At 38.7% G+C, this 26306-nt stretch overlaps 1 protein-coding gene across 2 annotated transcripts in view; it reads right to left on the bottom strand.

Moving 5' to 3' along the window:
• The window catches only part of mapk12 (mitogen-activated protein kinase 12), a 53433-nt gene extending 30373 nt beyond the window's left edge, over nucleotides 1-23060 (bottom strand). The window contains exons 1-5 of one of the 2 annotated variants that reach the window (XM_018092105.2): nucleotides 22540-23060; nucleotides 21895-22005; nucleotides 10613-10742; nucleotides 4234-4292; nucleotides 95-206 (exon numbers count right to left, since the gene is read on the bottom strand). In XM_018092105.2, the coding sequence (XP_017947594.1) occupies nucleotides 95-206; nucleotides 4234-4292; nucleotides 10613-10627 (186 nt within the window). In that variant the 5' untranslated portion in view covers nucleotides 10628-10742; nucleotides 21895-22005; nucleotides 22540-23060. 2 annotated transcript variants of the gene reach the window in all.
• Between the last annotated feature and the right edge of the window lie 3246 nt (nucleotides 23061-26306).

Below are 26306 nucleotides of genomic sequence, written 5' to 3'. Positions count from 1 at the left end.
AAAAAATGTGTTGGCTGAAATATTATCTGCCACAAGACAATTTTCTTTACTGATATAAAATCTGCAAAGAAGTTAACAGGATTAATTTAATTACCTTTAGCCCCCTGAGGATCTGATAAACCAGGAACTGGATTCGGTCTTCAGATAGCTTTTCATGTTTCATTATCTTGCCAAGGTCCGTACCCATGAATGGCATCACCAAATAACTGCATAAAGGCAATTGGGGTATTTAGGAGGCAAGGAAGTACAGCACAAGCACAAAAATAGACAAATCATATAAGTAGAAGGAAGGTCACTCTGCAGCATCCCAAATAACCTTCAAAGAGCAACATTATTAAGTTTCAAGTTTATGGTCATATACAAATAACAATGAAGCATCATTACTGTAATGAAATTAAAAGGATTCTCACAGCAGTTATTAAGAAAAAACATATCAGAGGAAAAAAACCAAGAAAAAAAGTCAGTCTTCAATGTGTTTTTTCTATTAGTAGTAGTAGTATAGTAGTCACTCACTGCAATAATGTTACCAAATGAATTTTATTGTGTGACATTAGCTAATAACCTAACTGAACCTAACTGCATGGCTCATCTGTGTATGTAGACTCAGTGACAGTGGCAGCTTAGCGTCTCTCCAACAAGCCGGTATATATAGCCTTCAAAAGCCATTGACTAAGCTGACAATCACTTGTGTGGTAGCAGGCTGCTTTCAGGAATGGGGCACCTTGTAGTAAAATGTATTCCAATTCACATATTTTGACAATATGTCCCTTTTATAAGTGAACTAACTTGGTTCATATCATACATGATGTCAGTGTTCTTAATACTAAAGAAAGATTACAGTGATGGGAAAACCAACATATTTTTCCCCAGGGAAACCCTAACTACAAACTGAAGGCTGAGATACAAGTTTCCAGCTCTCATGGACAATGATATGATTGATGTGGCACAGTACGGTTATACATGAATTACGCAACAGGGAAAAGGAAAAGGTCTTATAACAGAGATGAACCCCCAAATTGGGTGTAGTTCAACTTCAAAAATATAGATATTATACTTATTAAGATGGTACACTATCCGTCTATCTTTTTGAAGTATGGTTATACATGGCAGCAGTAGCACACCATGTAGGCACTCCAAAACTTCCAGTTTACAGTGCAGCTTTGGGATCCATTATCCAGAAAAGTTCAAAATGAAGGAAATTTGTTTCTTATAGTGTCCCATTTAAACAAACAGCTGTGCTTCCTTGCAGCAAATGACTGAATCATGTCTAACTAAATCCATAATATATTTTGTTCTTGGATAGACAAACAAAGTAGAACCAATATTACATAAACTGCCTCTACACTATTTAGGAAACTCCTGAGAAAAGCATGCAGTTAAATTTACCCTAATAACAAAAAAATTACAGAAAAATGTGGATTGGGCAATAAAGTTTAATTAAAAGACTGTGCTTACTCCTAAATTATCATGAGAAATGAAAAGATTTATAAGTGCCTCTCTTTTTCACGGTTTAGTAATAACAACTAGCCCTATGGGAACTTTACAAAATATACAAAATATCTGGCAATGACTTTTAGAGTAATACAGCTCTCTGGCCTGCTTGTGAGTGATTAAGGTCCACAGCAAGCTTGCTGTTGAACAACAATTTCATACTGAAAAAGGCACAACATACAGTAGCAATGAGGGGCATAGAATAAATGCAGATTTGCTCTCTGGCTCAGCACTCAATTTGTGGAGGAGTATACATTGACCATACAAACATAGATTTGTTGCATAATTTGAACAAATTCTGACCAACTAATATGGTCAACCAAACTCTGGTGAGCAATGCAGGTCATGTATAGTTCCATAGTTAATTTGGGTTGAAAAAAGACAAAAGTTTAACACCTCCAAATAAACCACTGTACACATATATACACATACGTATACCAATTTATCTGCAAACTTATATAAACTATATATACCAATATCTATACTAACTAACTGTAGATATTAAAGGGATTCTGTCATGATATTTATGGTGTACTTTTTCTTTTTTGACACTGTTTACATTTCAAATAATTCACTCTAACACTTAAATAATTCAGTCTACCATTTCAAAATTTACTCAAGCCAACAAATGTATTTTTAGCTGTAATACTGGTGTGTAGGCAGCCATCTCAGTGCATTGTGCCAGATTCTGAGCTTTCAAAAGCACTACACAATAGAACTGCTTTTAGATAAGCTTCTGTTTCTCCTACTCACTGTACTGTCAATATGACCCGAGTCATATAATAGCAAAACAGGGTTTCACCTGCTTGGATGCTATTCTCACGTCTAGCACTAGGCACAGGAACACATTAAGCAATGCAAACAATTTCTGAACTCCTTTGGAACTCTACAATACTTAAATCTTCTCCAGCCTTCAGGAAACCTGTTTTTTTAAAAGGGTAAGGGGGTCTGAGGTTTCAGCACAATACCAGCAGTGCTTTTAACTCATGAAGGCACTATCAATTCAGGCAGGTAAAACCTTTAGGAGAGGTGTCAGGGAACTGCAATCTGGTTACCTGCCGGCTGCTGGGAGGGAAAGGGAGTGGGGACTGATATCACTCCAACTTGCAGCGCAGCAGTTAAATGTGACCAAAGTTTATCAGAGTAGAAGTCTTAAAGGACCAGTAACATCAAAAAATTAAAGTGTTTTAAAGTAATTAAAATATAATGTGCTGTTGCTCTGCAAAAAAACTGGTGTTTTTGCTACAGAAAAACTACTATATAAATAAGCTGCTGTGTAGCCATGGGTCTTTCTGAAGCAAACACACCAGTTGTAGCAATGCAGGGCAACAGTACATTATATTGTAATTACTTTTATACACTTGAATTTTTTGGTGTTACTGTTCCTTTAAGGCTGGGGGCACCTTGGAAAGTGATGCAATGATTGGCCGCATGTGAAATTTCAAAATTAAATACAAAAAAAATAACAGATTTCAAAATATCCCCCAATATCTGTCTACAATGTTTTCTAATGTACTTGTAATCATGTCCCCTCGCAAGGTCAGATCAGTATAATCGGAACAAATTTCCCAATCTTCTGTTCCATGTTCCCTTTCTTTGTTCCATGGGTAACCTCTAGTGGCCCAATAATATTAACATTAATACTTATCACACTTCAAAATATTGTAATAACCATTTTGGGAGATACACAGTACAATTATTCTCTAAAGTGAAAAGCAGTCTCTGAGAATGTAATTAATTTAATTAATAAGGACATACATGTGTTCTAGAACTTTTTCTCTCCAAAGTAGGCCTCCAAAGCTTTATTATAGAAGCAATGAAATTACCGGTATTCAAAGAGAAAACACTCTTACCAGTTCTAGTTTAGTCATCGTATGAATATTGGGATTACTGTGCAATTTTACTTGCAAATATAAAACCCTAATAAAACATCATAAGAGTATATACAGTATAGTTTATGTTTTCAGAGCTAAAAAATATTATTAAATTATTCATGTATTAATTCCTACAGTAACTATCAAGAATAGATAGTATAAACAGCAGGTAGGACTCTCATAGAAGGATCCTTTTGCATTATTTGGGCAACTGATTAGAGGACTTGTGCAATGTTCCTTTAAGGATCTATGGTTGCTGGATTATAGCTCCCATTATGCTTGTATGCTTTCTCATTGTGTTGTAATGTAACTTTACATATTAAGGCAGATGATAATTAATGCTTATCAGGTGGCATCTGGCAGTAGATCACATCCAGATAGGGTCAGGCATTGAGAGAAAGAATTAGGACAAATAGGGCTAGGGGCTTTACAACCAGGGATTTCAACTTTCCCAAAAAATACATTGCCAGAGAGGCAAAGGTACCCATTGAATGTCTCTCAAGCCCACAACTTTATTCAGGGAAGGACCCCATATTTTCATAAATCTCCATTAACAGTTCTTTTCTGAGGTAACAAATAGTAAAGGTCTACTTATTAGTTGCAATGCAACTTGAAGCAAAATTCATTACATTATCCTCCTTATGGGGGATCCCACTAATCAAAGGTACACATCAAAAGTATACCTGTGTACTTTTATTCATATATATCTAAAGAAAATGTTTCTCTTATAGACCAACAATGTATTTGTGCTTCAACACAGACTGCATGACAATAGGGCATTTTCTGGTTGTTTTAGTTTCATAAGTACAAGTATAAAATGCAGGCACAGATTAGTTCTAACAATAAAAATGTGGAAAAGTTTACTTACAAATCATTGAAATTTTCCAAAGTTGAGTCTGGAGTAAACACGTCCAATAGACCAATTACCTGCAAAAATGTAGAATATTATTGACCTGACTCTTTTTTGTGTGTGTGCATTTGTGTGGGCAAATGCCTATTGCCTGCTTAGATTTGTTAAAAAGGAAAGTTTTACTTAAGTGAGACAAACAAGTAAAATAGATATTTTTGACATAAATATTAATACAGATGCACTGAAAGACAAATATGGCCACAAATGAAGTTCCTCAATATTCCTTAGTAATTAGAATACAGTTAATCCAGAAAATACTTAAAGGGGCAATATTACTGCATGGGGGGATGCTACACTTTAGTGCAAGGCATCGGGCATACAGGCTTCTGTTCTCTCACCAGATTCTGTTTTTCTTTTTCACTTAAAGGAGACATTGTGTAAAAAACAGGAATGTGCCAGTGCATTATACTCTCAACTATAGAAGGAATGATTATAAAAAGAAATGTTCCGAGCTAATTTATTAAATATTTCTCCAAAAACTCCACTTGTCCCACTCATTTGTTCCACTTCCTGCTGCCTTCTTTCCCAGGCTGTTCAGGGTTGCCAGCAGCACTAAGCACTGTAGAATAGGAACCTATCAGCAGCTAGGCGGACCTGACAGGGTGTTAAGTCTGTCTTTGCTTGTGTGACTGCGGAGCTCCCTCCAACTGTGCTTCTGACAGGGACCATAAAAACATGCCCACCCTTCATTTAAATATTCTCTATAGTACTAAGTTACTGTCACGGTAAAAACATTTTTAACAGATGTCTCATGACACTTGGTAAGTTTATTGGTTGTTTTCAGTCAAATGACCAAACTATGCTTTATATTTGAAATATGATTATATTAAGGCCAAAGTCACATGAATCTCAAAGCCAAAACCATTCACCCCATTGTCTGCCCTAATAAGCACTGGGTCAGCCTATGTGCATGCATACAGGATGGATTTCGGCACAAAAAATACACTGACAGATTTCTGTGCCGAAGCTTGCTCTATCTGCACACAGTTAGTGCAGGCACCAGAGCAGACTACAAGAAACAGCTGGATGTGACCATACATTTAAGCTGGCCATACACGTTAAGATTTTTCTCTCCCCAACAACCAATTTCAGTACAATCCAACAAATCTGTCAAATTATCGTAAGATTAGTGGGCACTGAGCAATCGTACATCTAGCAGTTTTTCATTCGACAAATGGAGGAGGCTTCAAAACTGGGTCAAGTTGTTATTATGGGGGACTTTATGGGGGACTAGGAATGACTCTATTTTGGACCTGGTGATATCTAATAATAATGAACTCATCTCTAATATTTGTGTGGGTGAGCATTTGGGGAACAGTGATCACAACATGGTCTCCTTTGAGATAATGCTGCAGAGACAGCTCTATAAGGGAGTAACTAAAACGCTCAATTTTAGACGTGCAGACTTTGCCAGTATAAATTATTTTTTAATTATGTGAATAGTAAAAAAATGAAGCAAGAAGGGGTGGGAACCTTATTATCACGGGGGGGGGGGGGGGGGGGTAAGTTGGTTGATGAGAACGGGGAAAAAGCAGAAATTTTGAACTCTTATTTTTCATCTGTCTATACATCTGAGGAGCCAGCTAATGAAGGCTTCCCTTTTAATATGCCCAGTTCTAGTAATTTAGCTACTGACGCATGGGTCACTCGGGAGGAGATTCAAAAGAGACTTAAACATGTAAAGGTAAACAAAGGTCCAGGACCGGATGGGATTCATCCTAGGGTATTAAATGAGCTGAGCGCTGTGATTGCCAAACCTCTTCACTTAATTTTTCAGGATTCGTTGAGGTCTGGCATGGTGCCGAGAGACTGGCGGATTGCTAATGTGGTGCCGTTATTTAAAAAGGGATCCCGTTCTCAGCCTGAAAACTATAGGCCTGTTAGTCCGACATCAGTAGTAGGAAAACTTTTGGAAGGGGTAATAAGGTATAGGGTACTTGAATACATTGCAGTTCACAATACTATTAGTTTGTGCCAGCATGATTTTATGCGTAACAGATCTTGCCAGACTAATTTAGTCGCCTTTTATGAGGAGGTGAGCAGGAACCTTGATGCTGGAATGGCAGTTGATGTCATCTACTTGGACTTTGCTGAAGCGTTTGATACAGTACCTCACAGAAGGTTAATGATCAAATTAAGGAATATTGGCCTAGAACATAATATTTGTAACTGGATAGAGAACTGGCTGAAGGATAGAGTACAAAGAGTGGTGGTAAATGGAACATTTTCTAATTGGACCAGTGTGGTTAGTGGAGTACCGCAGGGGTCAGTCCTTGGTCCTTTGCTTTTTAACTTGTTTATTAATGACCTGGAGGTGGGCATAGAGAGTACTGTTTCTATTTTTGCTGATGACACAAAATTGTGCAAAACTATAAGTTCCATGCAGGATGCTGCCACTTTGCAGAGCGATTTGACAAAATTGGAAAACTAGGCAGCAAACTGGAAAATGAGGTTCAAGGTTGATAAGTGCAAAGTTATGCATTTTGGTAGAAATAATATAAACGCAAACTATCTACTGAATGGTAGTGTGTTGGGGGTATCCTTAATGGAGAAGGATCTAGGGGTTTTTGTTGATAACAAGTTGTCTAATTCCAGGCAGTGTCATTCTGTGGCTACTAAAGCAAATAAAGTGCTGTCTTGTATAAAAAAGGGCATTGACTCAAGGGATGAGAACATAATTTTGCCCCTTTATAGGTCCCTGGTAAGGCCTCACCTTGAGTATGCAGTGCAGTTTTGGGCTCCAGTCCTTAAGAAGGATATTAATGAGCTGGAGAGAGTGCAGAGACCTGCAACTAGACTGGTTAAGGGGATGGAAGATTTAAACTATGAGGTGAGACTGTCGAGGTTGAGGTTGTTTTCTCTGGAAAAGAGGCGCTTGCGAGGGGACATGATTACTCTGTACAAGTACATTAGAGGGGATTATAGGCAGATGGGGGATGTTCTTTTTTCCCATAAAAACAATCAACACACCAGAGGTCACCCCTTTAGATTAGAGGAACGGAGCTTCCATTTGAAGCAGCGTAGGTGGTTTTTCACGGTGAGGGCAGTGAGGTTGTGGAATGCCCTTCCTAGTGATGTGGTAATGGCAGATTCTGTTAATGCCTTTAAGAGGGGCCTAGATGAGTTCTTGAACAATCAGAATATCCAAGGCTATTGTGATACTAATATCTACAGTTAGTACTAGTGGTTGTATTTATAGTTTATGTATGTGAGTGTATAGATTGGTAGGTGTGGGTTAGGTGTGCTGGGTTTACTTGGATGGGTTGAACTTGATGGACACTGGTCTTTTTTCAACCCTATGTAACTATGACATCAGTCATAAAATCAATCAGGCAGATTTAAAACATTTAACAATAAAATCTGCCCATTGTCCAATTGTTTGGAGGACCAAGCAGGTAATTTGTCCTAGCTTCAGTTAGATGATGTTGCTTGAAATGGTCATTTTCATTGATGGACAAATCTTACTTTTAAATTATCATAATTTTAGGATAAGATTGGTCCTACGATAACAAAAATATCTTTTAAAAATCTCAATGTGTATGGCCAGCTTTTAACAGCTCTACTTTGAAAGAAGAGTGAATAGAAGATACAGCAGTAATTAGTCAGGAGTTAGGGTGGCCATACAGGGGCCCATTGTAGCTGCTGATATTCGGCAGCTTATCGGCCCATGTAGGGGAAACAATGACTGGCCTGCCAGACCGATATTTGCCAGATATATATTTATCAGATATGGATTGGGCAGGTTAAAAAATTGTTATAATTCGCCCTGGGGCCAAACGACTGAATTAGCCTAAATTCCCCCGATATCGCACACCCGTAGGTGGGGATATCGGGGGAAGATCCGCTCCCTATGGTTATACAAACCACAAGACTTTTTCACAAATGCAAAAAATGAATATAGTTTTTAATATCTTGCCCCCCTATTTTTGTTATATATAGTCAAATGTCATATAAAGCTAAATGTTAAAAAAAAGATTGTGTTTGTTTAGTTTTGCTGGAATATTGCTTTCTGAAACCAGAAAATGAACCGTGCTGGGTAAAACCTGGGTCTAATACACCCTTGACTCATCACAAAAGGTAGCTTTGTAGCATTCTCTCTTTACCTTCTGATTGGCCACTGGAAAACCATCATAAAAAGGATGTTACTCATACTTAAAGAAGAAGGAAAGTTACAATCACTGACAAAATGTTAGGTCCCCCAGTGATTGTAATTGCTTACCTAAAACCTCTGCCTGTGCTCCTTTTAAGAGAAAACTGCACCAGCCAGGGTGTATGGAAGCTAGCAATACTGCTTTCTGCTTTGGTCTCCGCACATGGCCAGAGAAGAAAGCCAACTTTAACAAAAAAAAAAAACCCAGCTTTTTTGCTCAACTCAGCATGCTTCGGCCCGAGATTCTGAAGATGACAGGAGGAAGAGGAACACTTGCTTGCATACTCCAGGTCGGTGCAGTTTTCTCCTAACAGGACCACCAGCCATGGGTATCAGGTAAGTGATTACTATCACTGGGGGTGCCTAACATTTGGCACCCCCCAAGTGATTTAGCCTTTCCTTCTCCTTTAACTATCAGTTAAACTTAAATATAAATCTATAGTATATTATATTTTACAAAATGCATTAAAATAGTAACTTTTTTTATTAAAAGTTACAAAACTCTATTTCACCTTGCAAACACAGTTAGAGCATGCTACTTTAGTTATAAAGTCTTTCTTGTTGGAACAGAAACAGGATATGGAATATTTCTTATATTTGGTTACTTGATTCTACTTACCATATGTTCTTTAAGATGTCACCGCCACATAAAACTAATCCTCACAAAGTGGAATTATTGATCTCATCTGCTAATTTCTATCCTACATTAATTATTTAAAGATAATCACTTTAATATTTTCAAGCTCAAAACATTCCAAAAGATGTCAGAGAGACTTTTTCACGTATACAATCATTTGATGCCTTAATAATTGCAGCTCCTTCAGCTCTATAGCATGTCTAGCCTTTACCTGTGTAATAAATCATGTTTTTTGACACAAACCCCTCAAAAAATGTTATTTCACTCTACACTGCAAATGCCTTCCTCATGTTTAACATAAAATCTCTAGTCTTCATCAAAGTAACCTCCTGCTCAAACCTTAGAACTAACTTTGAACTCTTGTCTTTGCCTTCATAACTTCCTCTCATTTGATTCACCAAGGTTTTTCCAGAGCTGAAATCCTACAATTTCAATGGGCAGCACTAATCTGCTCTAATAGCCAGAGAAAAAAAAATAACCATTCATGTCATAAAGACCTGTTTACACTGTGAAATCAGATCCCATGAGATTATAAGGACACAGCAGTTGGAATGTTTTTTCAGTATAGTACTGTGGCAATTTTCAGTATTGTCTGTGGCAATTTAATTCTACCTACCCAGGTAGAAAATGTATTTAAATAATAATTAGAAATGTTTATACTCTTATCCAAATCTAGCCTTGGGTTTATGGTACACAGGGCAGATATGATGGCCTGGGCCCACAACATTTTACCACAAAGGTTCAGTGCTTACCTATTGCATTCGACTGAGTTAAACATAAAACAAATAGAGGTGTCAAAAAGAAACATTAAAGGCCAAATGCCCAAAATTCGCTCCTTGCACCATAGGCTTAAAGCAGACAATAAAATACAAATATTTGTACAATTAGTAGTACATATATAGTTCCCCGCTATGCCCAACCAATATCCACGTACAACAGATATTAGTTCTGGAATTGGGCAGTTTAATGCTAATGTCCCATGAAGCGATTTCATCGCATTGGTTTGGTTTTCTGAAGTCGATTGAAGTTTCGTCCTGCAGGGAACTTTGTGCGACTTCAGAAAAACCAAAGTGATGCATAGACCTTTCCACCAGCGATTCCCTTTGTTGCTGGTGGAAAGGTATTTTGGAGCAATTAGTCAGCCCCACTCTGTGGGACATTAGCCTAAAACATTTGATCTACCACTGCACTATGTGGTCAAATTATGGTGCACGGGCAGATGAGGAAGTGAAAAGAAACCACCACTTCTCTTCACTTCCTGTTGCTTTAATTGTTCATGTGCTCTGCAAGAACGTTGATAACAACAGGAAGGTGACCACACTGAATGTGGCTCCTCATATGTTCTCTGGTTGTCTGACCCATGGGCCTAGAGGGTATGTGATTGACCTATGTTTGGTTGCCTTAAGGGACAACTGATGTTTAATTTTTACATCAAAATCAGTGTTAAAAATGTTCTGCAGTAATTCCGAAGCAGAGTTAACTGCTGAATGTACACCCACGCACTAACAACAGGCCAAGCTCTGCCGCGCATGTCTCATTCAGGTACTCACGTTTTCATGCTGCATGTGCTTCAAAAGCCTCAGCTCTCTATATGCTCGCTTTGCAAAGAGTTCAGATTGAAAAGGACGGTACAGTTTCTTGATAGCTACTTTTGTTCCAGTTCTAGTGTCTAGAGATGAGCTGTAACAGACAAACATGTAATTATTGTACACGTAGATTTTGTATAGCAATGCCACTGCCCTGACTCTAGGACTAGAATACTAATTTTATTTAAAAAAAAAAAAAAAAGAATATTCTACAGTCACAGTAACATTGCCTCATTGTGTTTCTCACAAAACTTGTAGCCACTGCGCATTGGAGATGTGGTTTTACTGTTGTACTGCCAAACTGTGCATTGCTAACACAAAATCTTAATTTGTCAAAATTGACTGATTTGATCTGCTTCTGGATTCAACAAAACAGAACAACAAATATAGGAAAGAAAATGGTTCCCGGTCTCTGTGGTTTTCCCTAGTACACAATGCAATGCAATTTAATTTTAACATTTACACCAATACTTATTGTTTTTAATGAGTGTAAATGAACAGGATTACCTGCCATCCCTTCAAAAAGGTTTCCTTTCTACTAATGCATGGTTTACTAGTCTATAATATGTGGGTTGTGATCCTGGATTGAAGTCTTGTGGCAGTGCCCTTGATAAAAAGAAAAGAAAAAAGCCATAGAAACAGTGGTATGCCTATTACAACTCTTAAGGGCTCTGGCACACGGGGAGATTAGTCATCTGCGACACATCTCCCTGTTCGCGGGCGACTAATCTCCCCGGATTGCCATCCCACCGGCGAAAATGTAAATCGCTGGTGGGATGGCATACGCGGCGGCGTGATTTCACTGAAATCGCGGAAGTTTCCTCTCAAGGCAACTTCTGCGATTTCACTGAAATCGCGCCGCCGCGTATGCCATCCCACTGGCGATTTACATTTTTGCCGGTGGGATGGCAATCTGGGGAGATTAGTCGCCAGGGAACAGGGAGATTTCTTGCGGGCGACTAATCCCCCCGTGTGCCAGAGCCCTTACATACACTTTGTTTACAGGCAGTGGCTGTTAGAAAGATTCTGCATTTAACATTAAAATATATGTATCTTTAAATGTATATATTATAGATGCCTGCATGGAAACTCTAGGCCAGGGGTCCCCAACCACTTGGCCGGGGACCGTTGCGGGACGCAGGCTGTGCTGAACTGGGCCACCTTTGGTCCCAATTACCTGTGATCCCAACTCCATGACAACAACTTTGTGAAGCCTAGGGTGCTTTCTACTGATAGCGAAAAGGACCAAAGTACTAAAGCTCCATACTAAGCATCAGGGGATGTCACCACTTAAGTGGGAGTAAGAAGAGCAAGGGGGACTGGGCGCATCTAGTTGCAGGGAAACAAGCTCAGGTCTCCCACTGATTTTGTATTATGATGAGCTGTATTATACCCACCACCCCTGGTCCACGGAAACATTGTCTTGCTTGAAACAGGTCCGTGGTGCAAAAAAGGTTGGAGAACATTGCTCTAGGCTACAGAACTGGGATATTATTTAAATAAGACTTCAACTCTTTCAGCTTCTGTTTTATTACAATTTACTAATTAGCCTTACAAAAAGCTCTACTTCTTACTTGCAATTTTCTCACAAGGTCCTAGTTGTATCTGGCACACACTGCTAGCAAAGAGCTCTAGCCCATGACAAAAAGTCTTTAAAGGGGGGTTCAGCATCATATACACTGCACCAAAAATAATGACTTTTCTCAACAACTTTTTATTCTCTGTCACTCTTCAAAATTTAAATAAAATTAATTTTATCGCTTCCCAGTACTAGTTAGTAAGCCAGATCTCTGACTTTTTAAATTATTACAATTTAAAAATTTGTTGAGATTTTGCATAAAGGGCAACTATCATACAAAAATGGTTTCCTTGCCACATGTATGGGCGAATAGAGAGTGATGTGGGATCGGACAATGCATCCCCAGATCCTATGTAACACACACTTAATAAGTGAACTTGGGCACTACCTTATTACGTGTACAGGTATGACTAAACATACCCTCCATGTTTGGGCAGCATATCTCTCAAGGGTGATTTCTTTGACAAATTACTATTGTTTCCCCCAATCAGAGTGTGGGCTCATTGGCCTGCACCTTCGGTGGGGGATACAATCTTTGTATGATAGGTGCCCTGTAGGGAGGTGGCAGATGGGAAGATTAGTTGCCCGCAATACTTCTTCGCTACTATGGCCGGCTAATGTCCTGAAAATGTCATTCCACTGGTAAGAATGTAAATCGCTGGTGGGATGGCATACGCGTTGCTTCAGTTTTCCAAAGTCTCCTTTTGTAAGGCAGCAAAAAATGATCACAGGTGACTAATGCTTCTATCTGCCACCTCCTTTAGCTTCTACTAAGCATGCAACCTTTGACTGATTTACTAAAGTTAACAGACCTACTCTTACATTTGCTACTAGTAACTAGTGGTTCAAATTTCTCTGATGCTGCTAAGAAATTTATCAACTAACTTTAACAGTTTAGATTAGATTGTGAATGCCTAGTTTACAAACTTTTTATGAAAGGGAGGAAAACTAATTCATATTTAAAATCTAAATGGGAAAATGGTAAAGTTTTTTGAAAATGTTGAGTTCTGTTAATGTGAACTGCCCCTTTATTTGAGGACTATGATTACGCCTCTCCATGCAAACTGTGGGCCCTGGGTGGCCTACAGGATCGCCCTTCTAGTAATCTGCCACTGCTTATGATTGCTTGCCTCAATCTAACTGGACCAATAACACACGTGCTGAGGGGGTCAGTTTCAGATGTCCACAGGAATTTTTCTTAAATCAATAAGATCCTTTTATCTTGTTTTTTTTTTTTTTTTCAATTAGAAATTTCTAATTGTTTCACTGTGACAAGAACAAGATCTGCTTTGGCACTTTTCTTTATAATTCACATGCAATTACACCTAAATGGCAATTAATGAAATACAAAGCTTACAGCCTCCGTTTTTAGAGAGTTTATTCTGCTGAAAATAGATGTCTAATTGTAGGCATAAGTGCATACAGTCTGCCATAATGGTACTTTCTTTTCCTTTCTGCTGCAGGGGCAAACTAGTAACAACACATAGCAGAAGTTGTTTCCTTGCGCAAAAATATAATGCAATAAAGGTAGCTTTCAATGATACTGATAATAAAATTAAACAAATCAAATAAGTGAGCGCTTTGACTCTCCACTATAGATGTGGAGTATCAGGTTAATGCAAAGAACAATAGTGATCATACAAAAGCAAACCTAGCTATCAACACACGACCACATGGGTGTCTCTTGTAGATGTGCACAAGTCTGCAGTATTCCATTGTAAAATGAAAACAGTTGACTAGAAATACACTTTAGAAATGCATTTTTTAGTCAGCCGTGATAGCAGAGATCGAGCAACTAACATGCTCCATGGGACATCAGCCTAAGGGCGAAGACACACAGAGCTACTTGTCATGGCTACAAAAATAGGCAATGCTGATCATGTACAGGTATAGGACCCGTTATCCAAAATGCTCGGGACCAAGGGTATTCCGGATAAGGTGTCTTCCCATAATTTGGATCTCCATACCTTAAGTCTATTAAACAAACAATAAAACATTAATTAAACCCAATAGGATTGTTTTGCATCCAATAAGGATTATTTATATCTTAGTTGGGATCAATTACAAGGTACTGTTTTATTATTTCAGAGAAAAAGGAAATCAGTTTTAAAATTCTAAATTATTTGATTAAATTTGAGTCTATAGGAGACGGGCTTTCCGTAATTCTGAGCTTTCTGGATAATGGATCCCATACCTGTACTGATAATTGTCTCTAGATGGGTTTTAGCTGAGGCAATTCTCTGTGTTGTCTATGGCAGGGTATTTTCTGGCATTTTGTAGCCAGAAAATAAATCTCTATAAATCTCTCAATAAAGGAAATCTCTGTGGAAAGGCCTATGCATCGCTTCGGGTTTTCCGAAGTCGCATGAAGTTTCCTCCTGCAGGCAACTTGGCAGCACTTCAGAAAACTGAAGCAATGTGTAGGCCTTTTCACCAGCTATTCCCTTTAATGCTAATGGAAAGGCTTTTCAGGGAGTCACTCACTGTAGCAGAGATTTATTGTGGGTGACTGATCTCCTCATGGGACATTAGCCGACAGATAAAATTCAGCTCCGCTATTCAAGTAATTCTTTCTCCTGTCTCCCTAAGCACTTCAGTAAAAAAAAACTTCAAGTTCTACAGGCCTCTATATAAACTACCATATGTTTTTCCACAGGTTATTTACATAAAGGGGTTAACACTGGAGACAAACTACGATCGACTGATCGATCTTAGCCTGCCTTCTGTATAGGAGGCTAGGACCGATCAATTGATCGTCGCATAGTGGATTCTGCCCTGCATCGCTGTATCACCCTATTTCAAATGACCGGAAGCCAAGTTTTAGCAGGTATTTTCTAATAAAGCATTCAAAATAATAAATGGTGTTCAGGATAGGGCAATTATTGGGGCAGGGTAGAACAGATTTTTTACTTGAAAACTTTTAGTGTTACTTTTCCTTTAAATGCCAGTGACAAACTGTTTCATCATCAGCCTAAAGCAAAGATTAACTTCTGAGTTCCTTCTCAGTTCATGCTGATTAAAAGAATTAGAAAAGAACTGACTTCTGTTAGATTGTGATTGAGTTGGACCCAGAGAACAGAATGATTGTAAAAAAATGTATATATACTTAAAGGCAAAGTAAAACAAAAAAACAAGAATGTGCTGAGAAAATGTGTGTTTCGGGATAATATTTCTCAAAAAAAACCTTACTAGTTCCGCCCATCTGTTCTACTTCCTGCTGCCTCCTTTTCCAGGCTGTGCAGGGGAGCCAGAACTCTATACTAGGATAGAAACTATTTAAAGGAACAGTAACACCAAAAAATGAAAGTGTATAAAAGTAACTAAAATATAATGTGCTGCTGCCCTGCACTGGTAAAAGTTGTGTGTTTACTTCAGAAAGTCTACTATAATTTATATAAATAAGCTGCTATGTAGCCATGGAGGCAGCCATTCAAAGGAGAAAAGGCACAAGCACTTAGCAAATAACAGATAAAACACTATTGTATTCTACATAATTTATCTGTTATCTGCTTTGTAACCTGTGCCTTTTCTCCTTTTTTCCAGCTTGAATGGCTGCCCCCATGGCTACACAGCAGCTTATTATATAAACTATAGTACTATACTGAGTTACTGTAGCAAACACATCAGTTTTACCAGTGCAGGGCAACAGTGCATTATATTTTTATTACTTTAAAGCTCTTTCATTTTTTGGTGTTACTGTAACAAGTAGGAGGACCCGATAAGGAACTGAAGCTTGTCTTTGTTTGAAAGCATGAGGGTTGTGGGTGGCTATCCCCTTCTTCCTCCTGCCAGGGGCAGTAAGGACACACCCACCCTTACATGGACAGGAACCATAGCGGATCTATAGGGAGCTCCAATAAAGGGGCCATTTTTAAAGATAATGGTAATTTTTAGCTCAGAGTGAAACCAGGCCACATAGTATTCACTATTGCCTAAAAGTCCATGGGGGGGTGGTGTGGTTCACTAATTTTACATGTCTCATGAGATGGAAAGTTGCTTAGAATGATATTTTCTTTCCTTGGGCCAAAAAAAATGGTTTTGGGTGGCAGACTTCTTTAATTTCGAAGCAATCATCTTTTTTCTGAGTTATAACCATTGTTGCTGCTGAGAAAAAAAATAGAAACATTTAAAAATCTGCCACTAAGTCTTTTGCAAACACACTTGCAGTACAACTGCTCCCCTATGGGCAGATAATCAGTTTTTTCCATAACAGAACAATGCTACAATGCTATAAGTATTAAAGAACTCTTGAATAAAGAAAAATCCTATAAGGTGATTATTCTGCACTCAAAACACAAAAAATAGAAATACTAATATACATTTAGCCCAATAGATTTTATAAAGAGGAAAGCTGGACTGCAGTGCCATAATCTCAAATTTACTGAAAATTCAGTTAGTTTTTTATCTGACATTTATTTATTTGATGTTTATTTTTTATCTGACCTCTGTATTTGGAGTTCCACAACAGTGAAACCAAAAATCAGCAATACCAAGCAGTCCCACCATACTACCCATCTAAGCATGATTATGAAATCAGAAGTAAACTGTAGGAGACGGTTATAGGAAAAAAAATTTTACACTACATGTTTTGGGCTTCACTTGACAACCTGCAAGATTTTCTTGTGTCCTCTCAACCACACCTTATTAGATTTGTACAAATCGGGGGTTCCACTAACCCCACGATGTTTGCACACAGAGGCCATGCAGTAACTCACACTGGCATGTGGCCATCCAGTAACTCACATCTAGCCATATGGCCTCCAGTAAGACTTCACCGTTGACTCACATACATCTGCACCAACATATTTTCACAGTCATCATTGTTACATTTATTTATAAAGCACCAATTTATTGCACAGCAGTCAAGGTTAAGGGCACAATATAACTGACAAACAAACTGATACATTATTACAATCTACAAGAAAATCATGGATACTACCACACTTACATCTCTATAAAAACAAAAACATTTAAAACAATAATCTTAACTTATTATCACTTGTTTGATCTCCCACTCTCATTTTAAAAAAGGACAATGGGTTCCAAATAAATCAAATCCTGTAATGGCTGGATTCCTCTTAATAGGTTAGAAAGCTTGTGCCCTTAAACCAAAGCATTGTAATTACTCCCATGCGTAAACACAAGCAGATCTAATCTGCATGGCATTTTCTTCTAACCTTCCCAAACATCATTGTGATTATCAGTAACTTCTTGTTTCCCATGATGCACTCTGTCATTATGCTGGCATAATTACAAACCGGATTCCAAAAGAGTTGGGACACTAAACAAATTGTGAATAAAAACTGAACGCAATGATGTGGAGGTGCCAACTTCTAATATTTTATTCAGAATAGAACATAAATCACGGAACAAAAGTTTAAACTGAGAAAATGTACCATTTTAAGGGAAAAATATGTTGATTCAGAATTTCATGGTGTCAACAAGTCCCAAAAAAGTTGGGACAAGGCCATTTTCACCACTGTGTGGCATCTCCCCTTCTTCTTACAACACTCAACAGAAGTCTGGGGACCGAGGAGACCAGTTTCTCAAGTTTAGGAATAGGAATGCTCTCCCATTCTTGTCTAATACAGGCCTCTAACTGTTCAATCGTCTTGGGCCTTCTTTGTCGCACCTTCCTCTTTATGATGCGCCAAATGTTCTCTATAGGTGAAAGATCTGGACTGCAGACTGGCCATTTCAGTACCCGGATCCTTCTCCTACCCAGCCATGATGTTGTGATTGATGCAGAATGTGGTCTGGCATTATCTTGTTGAAAAATGCAGGGTCTTCCCTGAAAGAGATGATGTCTGGATGGGAGCATATGTTGTTCTAGAACCTGAATATATTTTTCTGCATTGATGCTGCCTTTCCAGACATGCAAGCTGCCCATGCCACACGCACTCATGCAACCCCATACCATCAGAGATGCAGGCTTCTGAACTGAGCGTTGATAACAACTTCGGTTGTCCTTGTCCTCTTTGGTCCGGATGACATTGTGTCCCAGATTTCCAAAAAGAACTTCGAATCGTGACTCGTCTGACCACAGAACAGTCTTCCATTTTGCCACACTCCATTTTAAATGATCCCTGGCCCAGTGAAAACGCCTGAGCTTGTGGATCTTGCTTAGAAATGGCTTCTTCTTTGCACTGTAGAGTTTCAGCTGGCAACGGCGGATGGCACGGTGGATTGTGTTCACTGACAATGGTTTCTGGAAGTATTCCTGAGCCCATTCTGTGATTTCCTTTACAGTAGCATTCCTGTTTGTGGTGCAGTGTCGTTTAAGGGCCCAGAGATCACAGGCATCCAGTATGGTTTTACGGCCTTGACCCTTACGCACAGAGATTGTTCCAGATTCTCTGAATCTTTGGATGATGTTATGCACAGTTGATGATGATAGATGCAAAATCTTTGCAATTTTTCGCTGGGTAACACCTTTCTGATATTGCTCCACTATCTTTCTGTGCAACATTGTGGGAATTGGTGATCCTCTACCCATCTTGGCTTCTGAGAGACACTGCAACTCTGAGAAGCTCTTTTTATACCCAATCATGTTGCCAATTGACCTAATTAGTGTTATTTGGTCTTCCAGCTCTTCGTTATGCTCATATTTACTTTTTCCAGCCTCTTATTGCTACTTGTCCCAACTTTTTTGGGATTTGTTGACACTATGAAATTCTGAATCAACATATTTTTCCCTTAAAATGGTACATTTTCTCAGTTTAAACTTTTGTTCCGTGATTTATGTTCTATTCTGAATAAAATATTAGAAGTTGGCACCTCCACATCATTGCGTTCAGTTTTTATTCACAATTTGTTTAGTGTCCCAACTTTTTTGGAATCCGGTTTGTACGTAAATGTAATGACACAAAGGCACCACCAATAGAAGGAACCATGTCCCAATCTAGAAAACAGAATATTTCAGCCATGTGCAGTAGTTACCTTTGTGTTTGTATTGCATCATGGAACATTAATGGCACTTTTCAGTCAATGGCAAAAAGTGTAGTGTTCTGTATTGTTTGGCCCCACCAGAAATGCAAGCTATTGCCATTTGGCTGGTCCAATGAATGGTTTCGAAGAGAATGCATTATTGGCGCTATTATACAGCCAAGGGCAATCTTACAAAGGCAACTATAATACCCATCACCATGCAACAGTTTTCAGCTCTTTGGAGATAGTGACAGCGGCATCTTAAAGGGGTAGTTCACCTTTAAGTTAACTTTAAGTGTGTTATAGAATGGCCAATCATTCTAATCAATTTTTCAATTGGTCTTTATACATTGATTTTTTTATAGTTTTTAAATTATTTGCCTTCTTTTTCTAACGCTTTGCCGATTTCTAATGGGGGTCACTGACCCCAGCAGCCAAAAAACTCTGTGAGGCTGCAGTTTTATTGTTATATTGTATATCTTAATTTTCTATTCTGGTCCTTCCCTATTCATATATCAGTCTCTCATTCAAACCACTCCCTGGTTGCTAAAGTAATTTGGACCATACCAACCAAATAGCTGCGGAAACTATAAACTAGAGAGCTGCTGAACAAAAAGTTCAATAACAAACAAACTACAAATAATAAAAAATGAACATCAGTTGCAAATTGCCTCAGAATATTACGCTCTACTGTCATACAAAAGTTAACTTATAGTTGAACAATCCCTTTAACAACAGCTGGAGAAGCACAGAAAACACAAGCACTGGCACTTGTCACGATGCCAAGCACGCATGCTGATTCTTGTGTAATCCTAATTGTACATCCCGGAAGATAAATTACTTGACCATATACAATTTGGCCTAATCAAGTTATCAGTAATAAGGAAACTGTATGCAGGGGGCAGATTTTTCCAAGAACCTATTTTGTTCTGGCTAACCCAATCTTACATAGTTACATAGGGTTGAAAAAAGACCATTGTCCATCAAGTTCAACCCATCCGAGCAAACCCAGCACACAACCCACACTAACCAATCTATACACTCACATACATAAACCATACACACAACCAGTAATACTAACTGTAGATATTAGTATCACAATAGCCTTGGATATTCTGCTTGTTCAAAAACTCATCCAGGCACCTCTTAAAGGCATTAACAGAGTCTGCCATTACCACATCACTAGGAAGGGCATTCCACAGCCTCACTGCCCTCAACGTGAAAAACCACCTACGCTGCTTCAAATGGAAGCTCCATTCCTCTAATCTAAAGGGGTGACCTCTGGTGCGTTGATTGTTTTTATGGGAAAAAAGAACATCCCCCAACTGCCTATAATCCCCTCTAATTTTGATTATTATATGATTTGAGGAGGGTATACGGCAGGGGGTCTGTTAGCCTTGCTGAAAAACACCCAAACTTGGTTAGCCATTTCCCAATAAGTGCAGCCTGTTTAACTAGGTACAGGATCCAGTCAACAAAATCTGTGGAAATAACCTAAAAATAAAAATCCTTTAAAGACATTACACATTAAAAGATACAGTTTAATAGGGGCAATGTCTGCCAGTTATTTTGAAGTAATAATGTCTCACAGACTGATCTATGCAGACCTTGAGCAGGCTAGAGTGGGTCATAAAAATCACTTGGAGACAGTGGGCCTCCAGTTGGTCTGTCCAGAGCTAGAAAATATGCATAGATATTTAGTAATAAGCCACTTGAAAGTGCCGTGTAATAAATAGCCATCATCCATTGCTGCTTTTTCCTTTACACTCTAGCTCTGCCAGAAGTTTCCCATTGACCTAAATGGGAAATTCCATAAAAATAATGGTGGTGTTAATTATGAACAGGCAGTGTAAAATAAAATTAAAGCCTTTATAAATGTGTCAGTTATTTTACACTGCTTTTTAAAGTGTTTTCAGAAGTAAATAAACAGTCCCTTTGTGTTGCTTTTTTATAGAATGCTAAATATGGTTCTAGCTGCCCAATTCTGTCAGCCAGGGGACATTTGAATGTTACCTGGACCTGACCCTGCTCGGTTGCAACAACAGTTTGGCTTGTTCTAAATATGTGAAATAATTAATTCTGTAAAAGCAGAAAATCAGTTTTTCAACAGACTTAAGCAAAGGGAAATTGTGAACAATACAGTACCTTATCCTTGGTAGCATTGCGGTGGCTGTAAAATGTTACAACTCTCTACATCTGCAGTAAGGGCATTAGTAACTGAACAAAGAGAACTACATTTTAGCTTTAAATTAATGTTTATGTACTAAATTATAAAGATAAAATACCCAGGGAACATACTATTTATTGCTAATCCCCACGGTTTTATAGACAATTACTCATTTCAAACATTTGATTAAACTACAAAATGCTCTATGATGATACTCTCACATAATTCAGTGCGACAGGGCTTAGATTGTAAATGGTATAGAGGCATATTTCATCTGCACCATTTTACAGTACTAAACCCGCATAAAACATGTAAAGTTTGTGGATATTTACCTTAGTGATATAGGAATCATGCAGGAATCATATAAACAAGGTAATATGCCTAGAATTCTCTATGCAGCAAGGAAATGTTATATAGCAAAAATGGAACACAAAGCTATGCCAAGTGCAACACAATACAACCATCTGGTGGCTCATAACCCTTTGGTAGTTGGTCAAGGGGTAGTGAGGTGAACATTTAAGACATGACAGACATGCAAATAAAACCCCAGAATTGTAAAAGGGATGTCTTTACCTGCATGTTCACTGCACAAATGTCACATGGGTGCCATAATCATGGGGTATAGCTATGGGTCTATACACACGGGGGTTTGTACCAGAGCCAGCAGCATTATTGAAATCATGTCTGAAAAGACAGAAAAACAGGGAACAATTTCCCTATGGAGCAATCTACACTGCCACTAGACAATTAGTGCCAAAAAATATAATTTACTTGTACTGAAATGCTCTATAGAAATGTGACCTATTTTTTAGCAATGCTGTGCATGTATAGAATACCCAGCTTGTACACAAGCTATTTTTGAGCTTGGCAATTTGTGTTTGTTCTTGTGTTTGTTCCATTTGCCAATAGAGACATAATACAGCATTTTAGGTCCAGCAAGCATTTTTGCAAGCTGAAGGCAATATAGCTGGCAGGTATAGAAACTTATGTAGAGTACTATGGCAATATCATTTGTTTGTGCCAGTTGAAATCGAATACACTGCATTATACAAAACCCTAACTCACAGTACTACAATGATATAGGACTCCAATGCAGTCTGCAGGGGCTGGCACACATATGGCTCCGCTCCTGTGATTCCTGGCACAGATTACACAAACCCACAGGTGTTGGTCCAATGAATGATAACTTTCATGAATATTTGGAGCATTGCAACTTACCAAACAGTGCCATAGGCTCCTGATCCCACAGCCACCAGGTCTCTGTACCTCTCCTTCACCTCCCAGACGGTCTTATTGACGTCCTGCCTATAGTATCCCTTCTTGGGCAACGGGGAGGTGGACATGGCTACTAGTTGCCAGCAGGCTCCTGTTGCACTAGTACTATGTGAATGTGGGTCCCAGGCAGAGTCACCTGACTGCTGATACTGGGCGGCTCTCCTGAGAGGTACAGTAATGTCACGGTGAGCAGTACTGACTTGTCCTGCTCTTATTCACCATGAGGGACCGGCTGCCTTCTTTACGTAGAACAGTCTCTTCCGACCAGCCCCTCTTTCTGCGTCTTCGCTCTTCGGTCAGCTCTCGCCTTCCACTTTCGTTTTCCTTTTGTCCACTGTGCGTATTTCCCGCACCCTCAGCCTGCACAGTAGCTGCCCAGTGACGGGAAGTATTTCCCATATAGAGCCCGGAGCTTTGTGCCGTCACGTGACCCGGCCAGTCCTTCTCCCCTCCCTTCTCCAGTGCGCAGATTAGTACTTAACCCACTCACTGCTCTAGTCCGACACAGTCCTAAAGTGATTTGGGAAGTTATGTGGCCGGGAATTCGCTCACACGTTCATACGTGTTATGACCCTTCGCTACAAGAAGACGATCTTTGCATTATTTTTCAATGTGAAGCTTTATGACCTCTCTTGGCATGAAGTGCCATTATTCAATTATTATTCAATAACCCACTGCTACTACTAGGCAGTTCAACCTAACAAATTCATTCTTCCCCAATGGGTTTTTATCAGACTCGGTTTACATTATTACTAATGCTTATTTGTAATTATTATTTGTTCGTCTGTGAAATTAGATTACACAGTTGTAATATCTCAATGTGGCTGTAGTCCCAGTGTACCAAATCTAGAACAGGCTTTTGTACCTGTAAATTTAAATTGCCATTATTAAAGGCCCCTGCTGAGCTCCAAATAATCTTGGGGCAAAAGAGCCAACTCAGCCTATTGTTATGCTCCTATAAATGCAACAGACTCTTTTGACACAATTACAAGCTATAAAAGGTCCCATTGTAATATTAAGTAAGGGTGTAGCTTAGTAGCTAAAAGGGTTGTGACCATAATGCTGGCAGCAGGGGCCTAAGGGGACACAAATAATATATTTTCCCATAGAATAACCAAAAATGCAGATTAAATGAGATATTTAGTAACGCCACATGCAAGGGTCAAGGAATATTGGTGAAGGGGTTGGATTAATACTTCCTGGTCAGCAGGGTAATTAAACCATAGCAACCAAATAACAGTCAAAACTCTAAGCCTGACAGCTGCAGAAGAAACTATAGGTTTTAATGACCTATCATTTCCCATTAGGGACCAGGCCCAGCCCCAAGGGAGCATGATATTCTTGGATGCTGTAGTGTAGTTTATACATTATATTCATGTGCAGCACCCTGAACAGACAGGTCCTGCATGCAACTTACACTATTTATATAGTGTTTGAGATGCAAGATTAAGCACGCCTAAACTCATGTGCGATTTGATTCAGCTTTATTTTGCCTGATTGTACCCGCCTGCATCAGGATCTGCATTTTAGCACAGCTGCGTTACAATGTATTTCCTTAAACACAACATGCTGCATTTTTATGCCTTTAACATGCCTTATAATTCAATCAAACAGTTGTCAAAAAATATGTTTTTATTTATTCAAGAAGTTGTGTGTTTATCAAGCTGGGTTCAAATGTGTTCTGTAAAGTTTAGAACTGACAACTCCTATGAATGAATAAGAATCTTCCTATATACTGTTCTTCTTCAGTGACTGCTATGAGATGGAGCATCTATTTTGCATCTAGAGGGTAATTACACACTAGTATAAATTCACAGAGCAAAGAAAATGGAGATACACATACCCACCAGGATTCCACAGTTTTTGCCCAGTGGGTTGTGAAATGGCACCTTTCACTGACTTTTATTGTATGATAAAATATCTAACCAATTCTGTTTTGCATATGTGTTTAAATTGCCCATGAAATTTAGACATTACAATGCCTTGAATGCTACTGCCTCCCCCAGCAATGGGTCTGTTGTCTCTATTATCAGGTGCCTGAATGTGAGCATGGTTTCTTTTTCAGTGAGGAGAAAAACAAATAAAAGTTAATGCTCTTTGCTTGGATCTGGCCAAGATGGGGGCAATGCATGGGCAGATTTAAGCTTCTGATTTAGGTAATTCAAACTGATTTGGCAGTTTATCTGCCTGTGTATGGCGCACTCTGATGGGCATTCCCAACAAGTATCTGGCAGACTTGATTTTCCATTGTATCAGGGACCACATTGGCTTATTGATGTGGTCCTCATTCCAATGGCTGCTATTCGCGGTACTGTAATTAGATCATTTGGACCTATATCCCGATATTGGGCTATATTGGGAGAAAGACCAGCTAATTTGGCAACCTCACCAAATAAGCAAATCTTATGGTGTATGGTTTTACCATCACTTTCTAACCAGTGGAATTTACAAACTAATTTAACTCTCAAAGACATACATATGCACAAAGCATACAATTCAATCAGGAGGGAACCTTTGATCATTGTCCAATGGAAAGATACCTTTGCAATTGCAGAAAACCTTCTCAAATACAGGCAGAGCAAAAGTTTTTTTTTGTTTTACAATCCAATCATCTTTACTACTCATTTACTCAGCCTAAGCGTACAAAATATTTATTCTGGGCAGCAGGTTCACTTTTATAGTCAGCATGGAGGCCATATGCAATGCCCACACTGCCAAAAAAACTACAATGTATTGCACAGAATGAGGTTGTGTTACATAAAGCAAGGCATATCCCAGCAGCATGAGTCCATGCAATGTGCATTCAAATTAGTTCTCTGTCCCTTCATAAAAATTTAGCCCCATGCACATTTCAATTAGGAAAACATTATTTCAGCCTGGGCTTAGCCTATAAAACCCAGTAAATGGTTCCTATGGGTTGTGTTGGCTTCCAGTGGAGCCCTGCAGAATGGCTTTTGCATAGATAAAGTGTGGTTGGAAACATAATAACTGGATGTTCTACAATGACCCTCTATAAAGCCTTTGCAGAACAAAATGCTACCCAATAACTCTTCACTGCATATTTGTGTCAGTACTCCAACATTTCCCACAAAGTGCTAGCTGAGTTAATGGCTGTGTCCAAGTCATTACATGACCAACACCAGGATAAACTCAGCGCTAATGCACATTGCATGAAAGCCTCATCTGATTTCCATGGTGATAGCCATGACCTTTTCTATGATTTGCCATTAATTACATTGTATATTCAAGTTTGATGTACTTTATTATTAGTTTCATTCAAACTTGTAGCACCACTTCAAATGAGCACTGTATTTAGCACAGACAAACTTATAAACGCATTATATTTTAAAGGGAAGTGTTTTAGTTACTTCACTTTTCTTTTAATGCAACATCAATGAAGATTAACCTGAACAGTTCATACCCTTTCTTATGTAAAGTTTCTTTTGTCTATTTCAGGCTGATAACCAATATATACATAAAAAAACATTAATGGAATATTACCTGCATATCATGCAGCCAAAGTTCATATGAAGTTTTGTTGTTGTGGGGAGTATAATGCAAGACTTATCATGAATGTAAGACTGACCTAAATACTGTTTGTAAATAATCTTATAATATTTTAGTCTGCTGCCACCTAATGGACAATTGTCTTTGAATGCTGCTGGGAGGTCATGGTTGTATTGTTTAGAGTTTATAAAGCCTGACATTAC

Source organism: Xenopus tropicalis, chromosome 3 (assembly GCF_000004195.4).
Source record: "Xenopus tropicalis strain Nigerian chromosome 3, UCB_Xtro_10.0, whole genome shotgun sequence".
NCBI classification, from domain to species: Eukaryota; Metazoa; Chordata; class Amphibia; order Anura; family Pipidae; genus Xenopus; species Xenopus tropicalis.
This window is presented reverse-complemented; position numbering and strand designations above follow the sequence as displayed.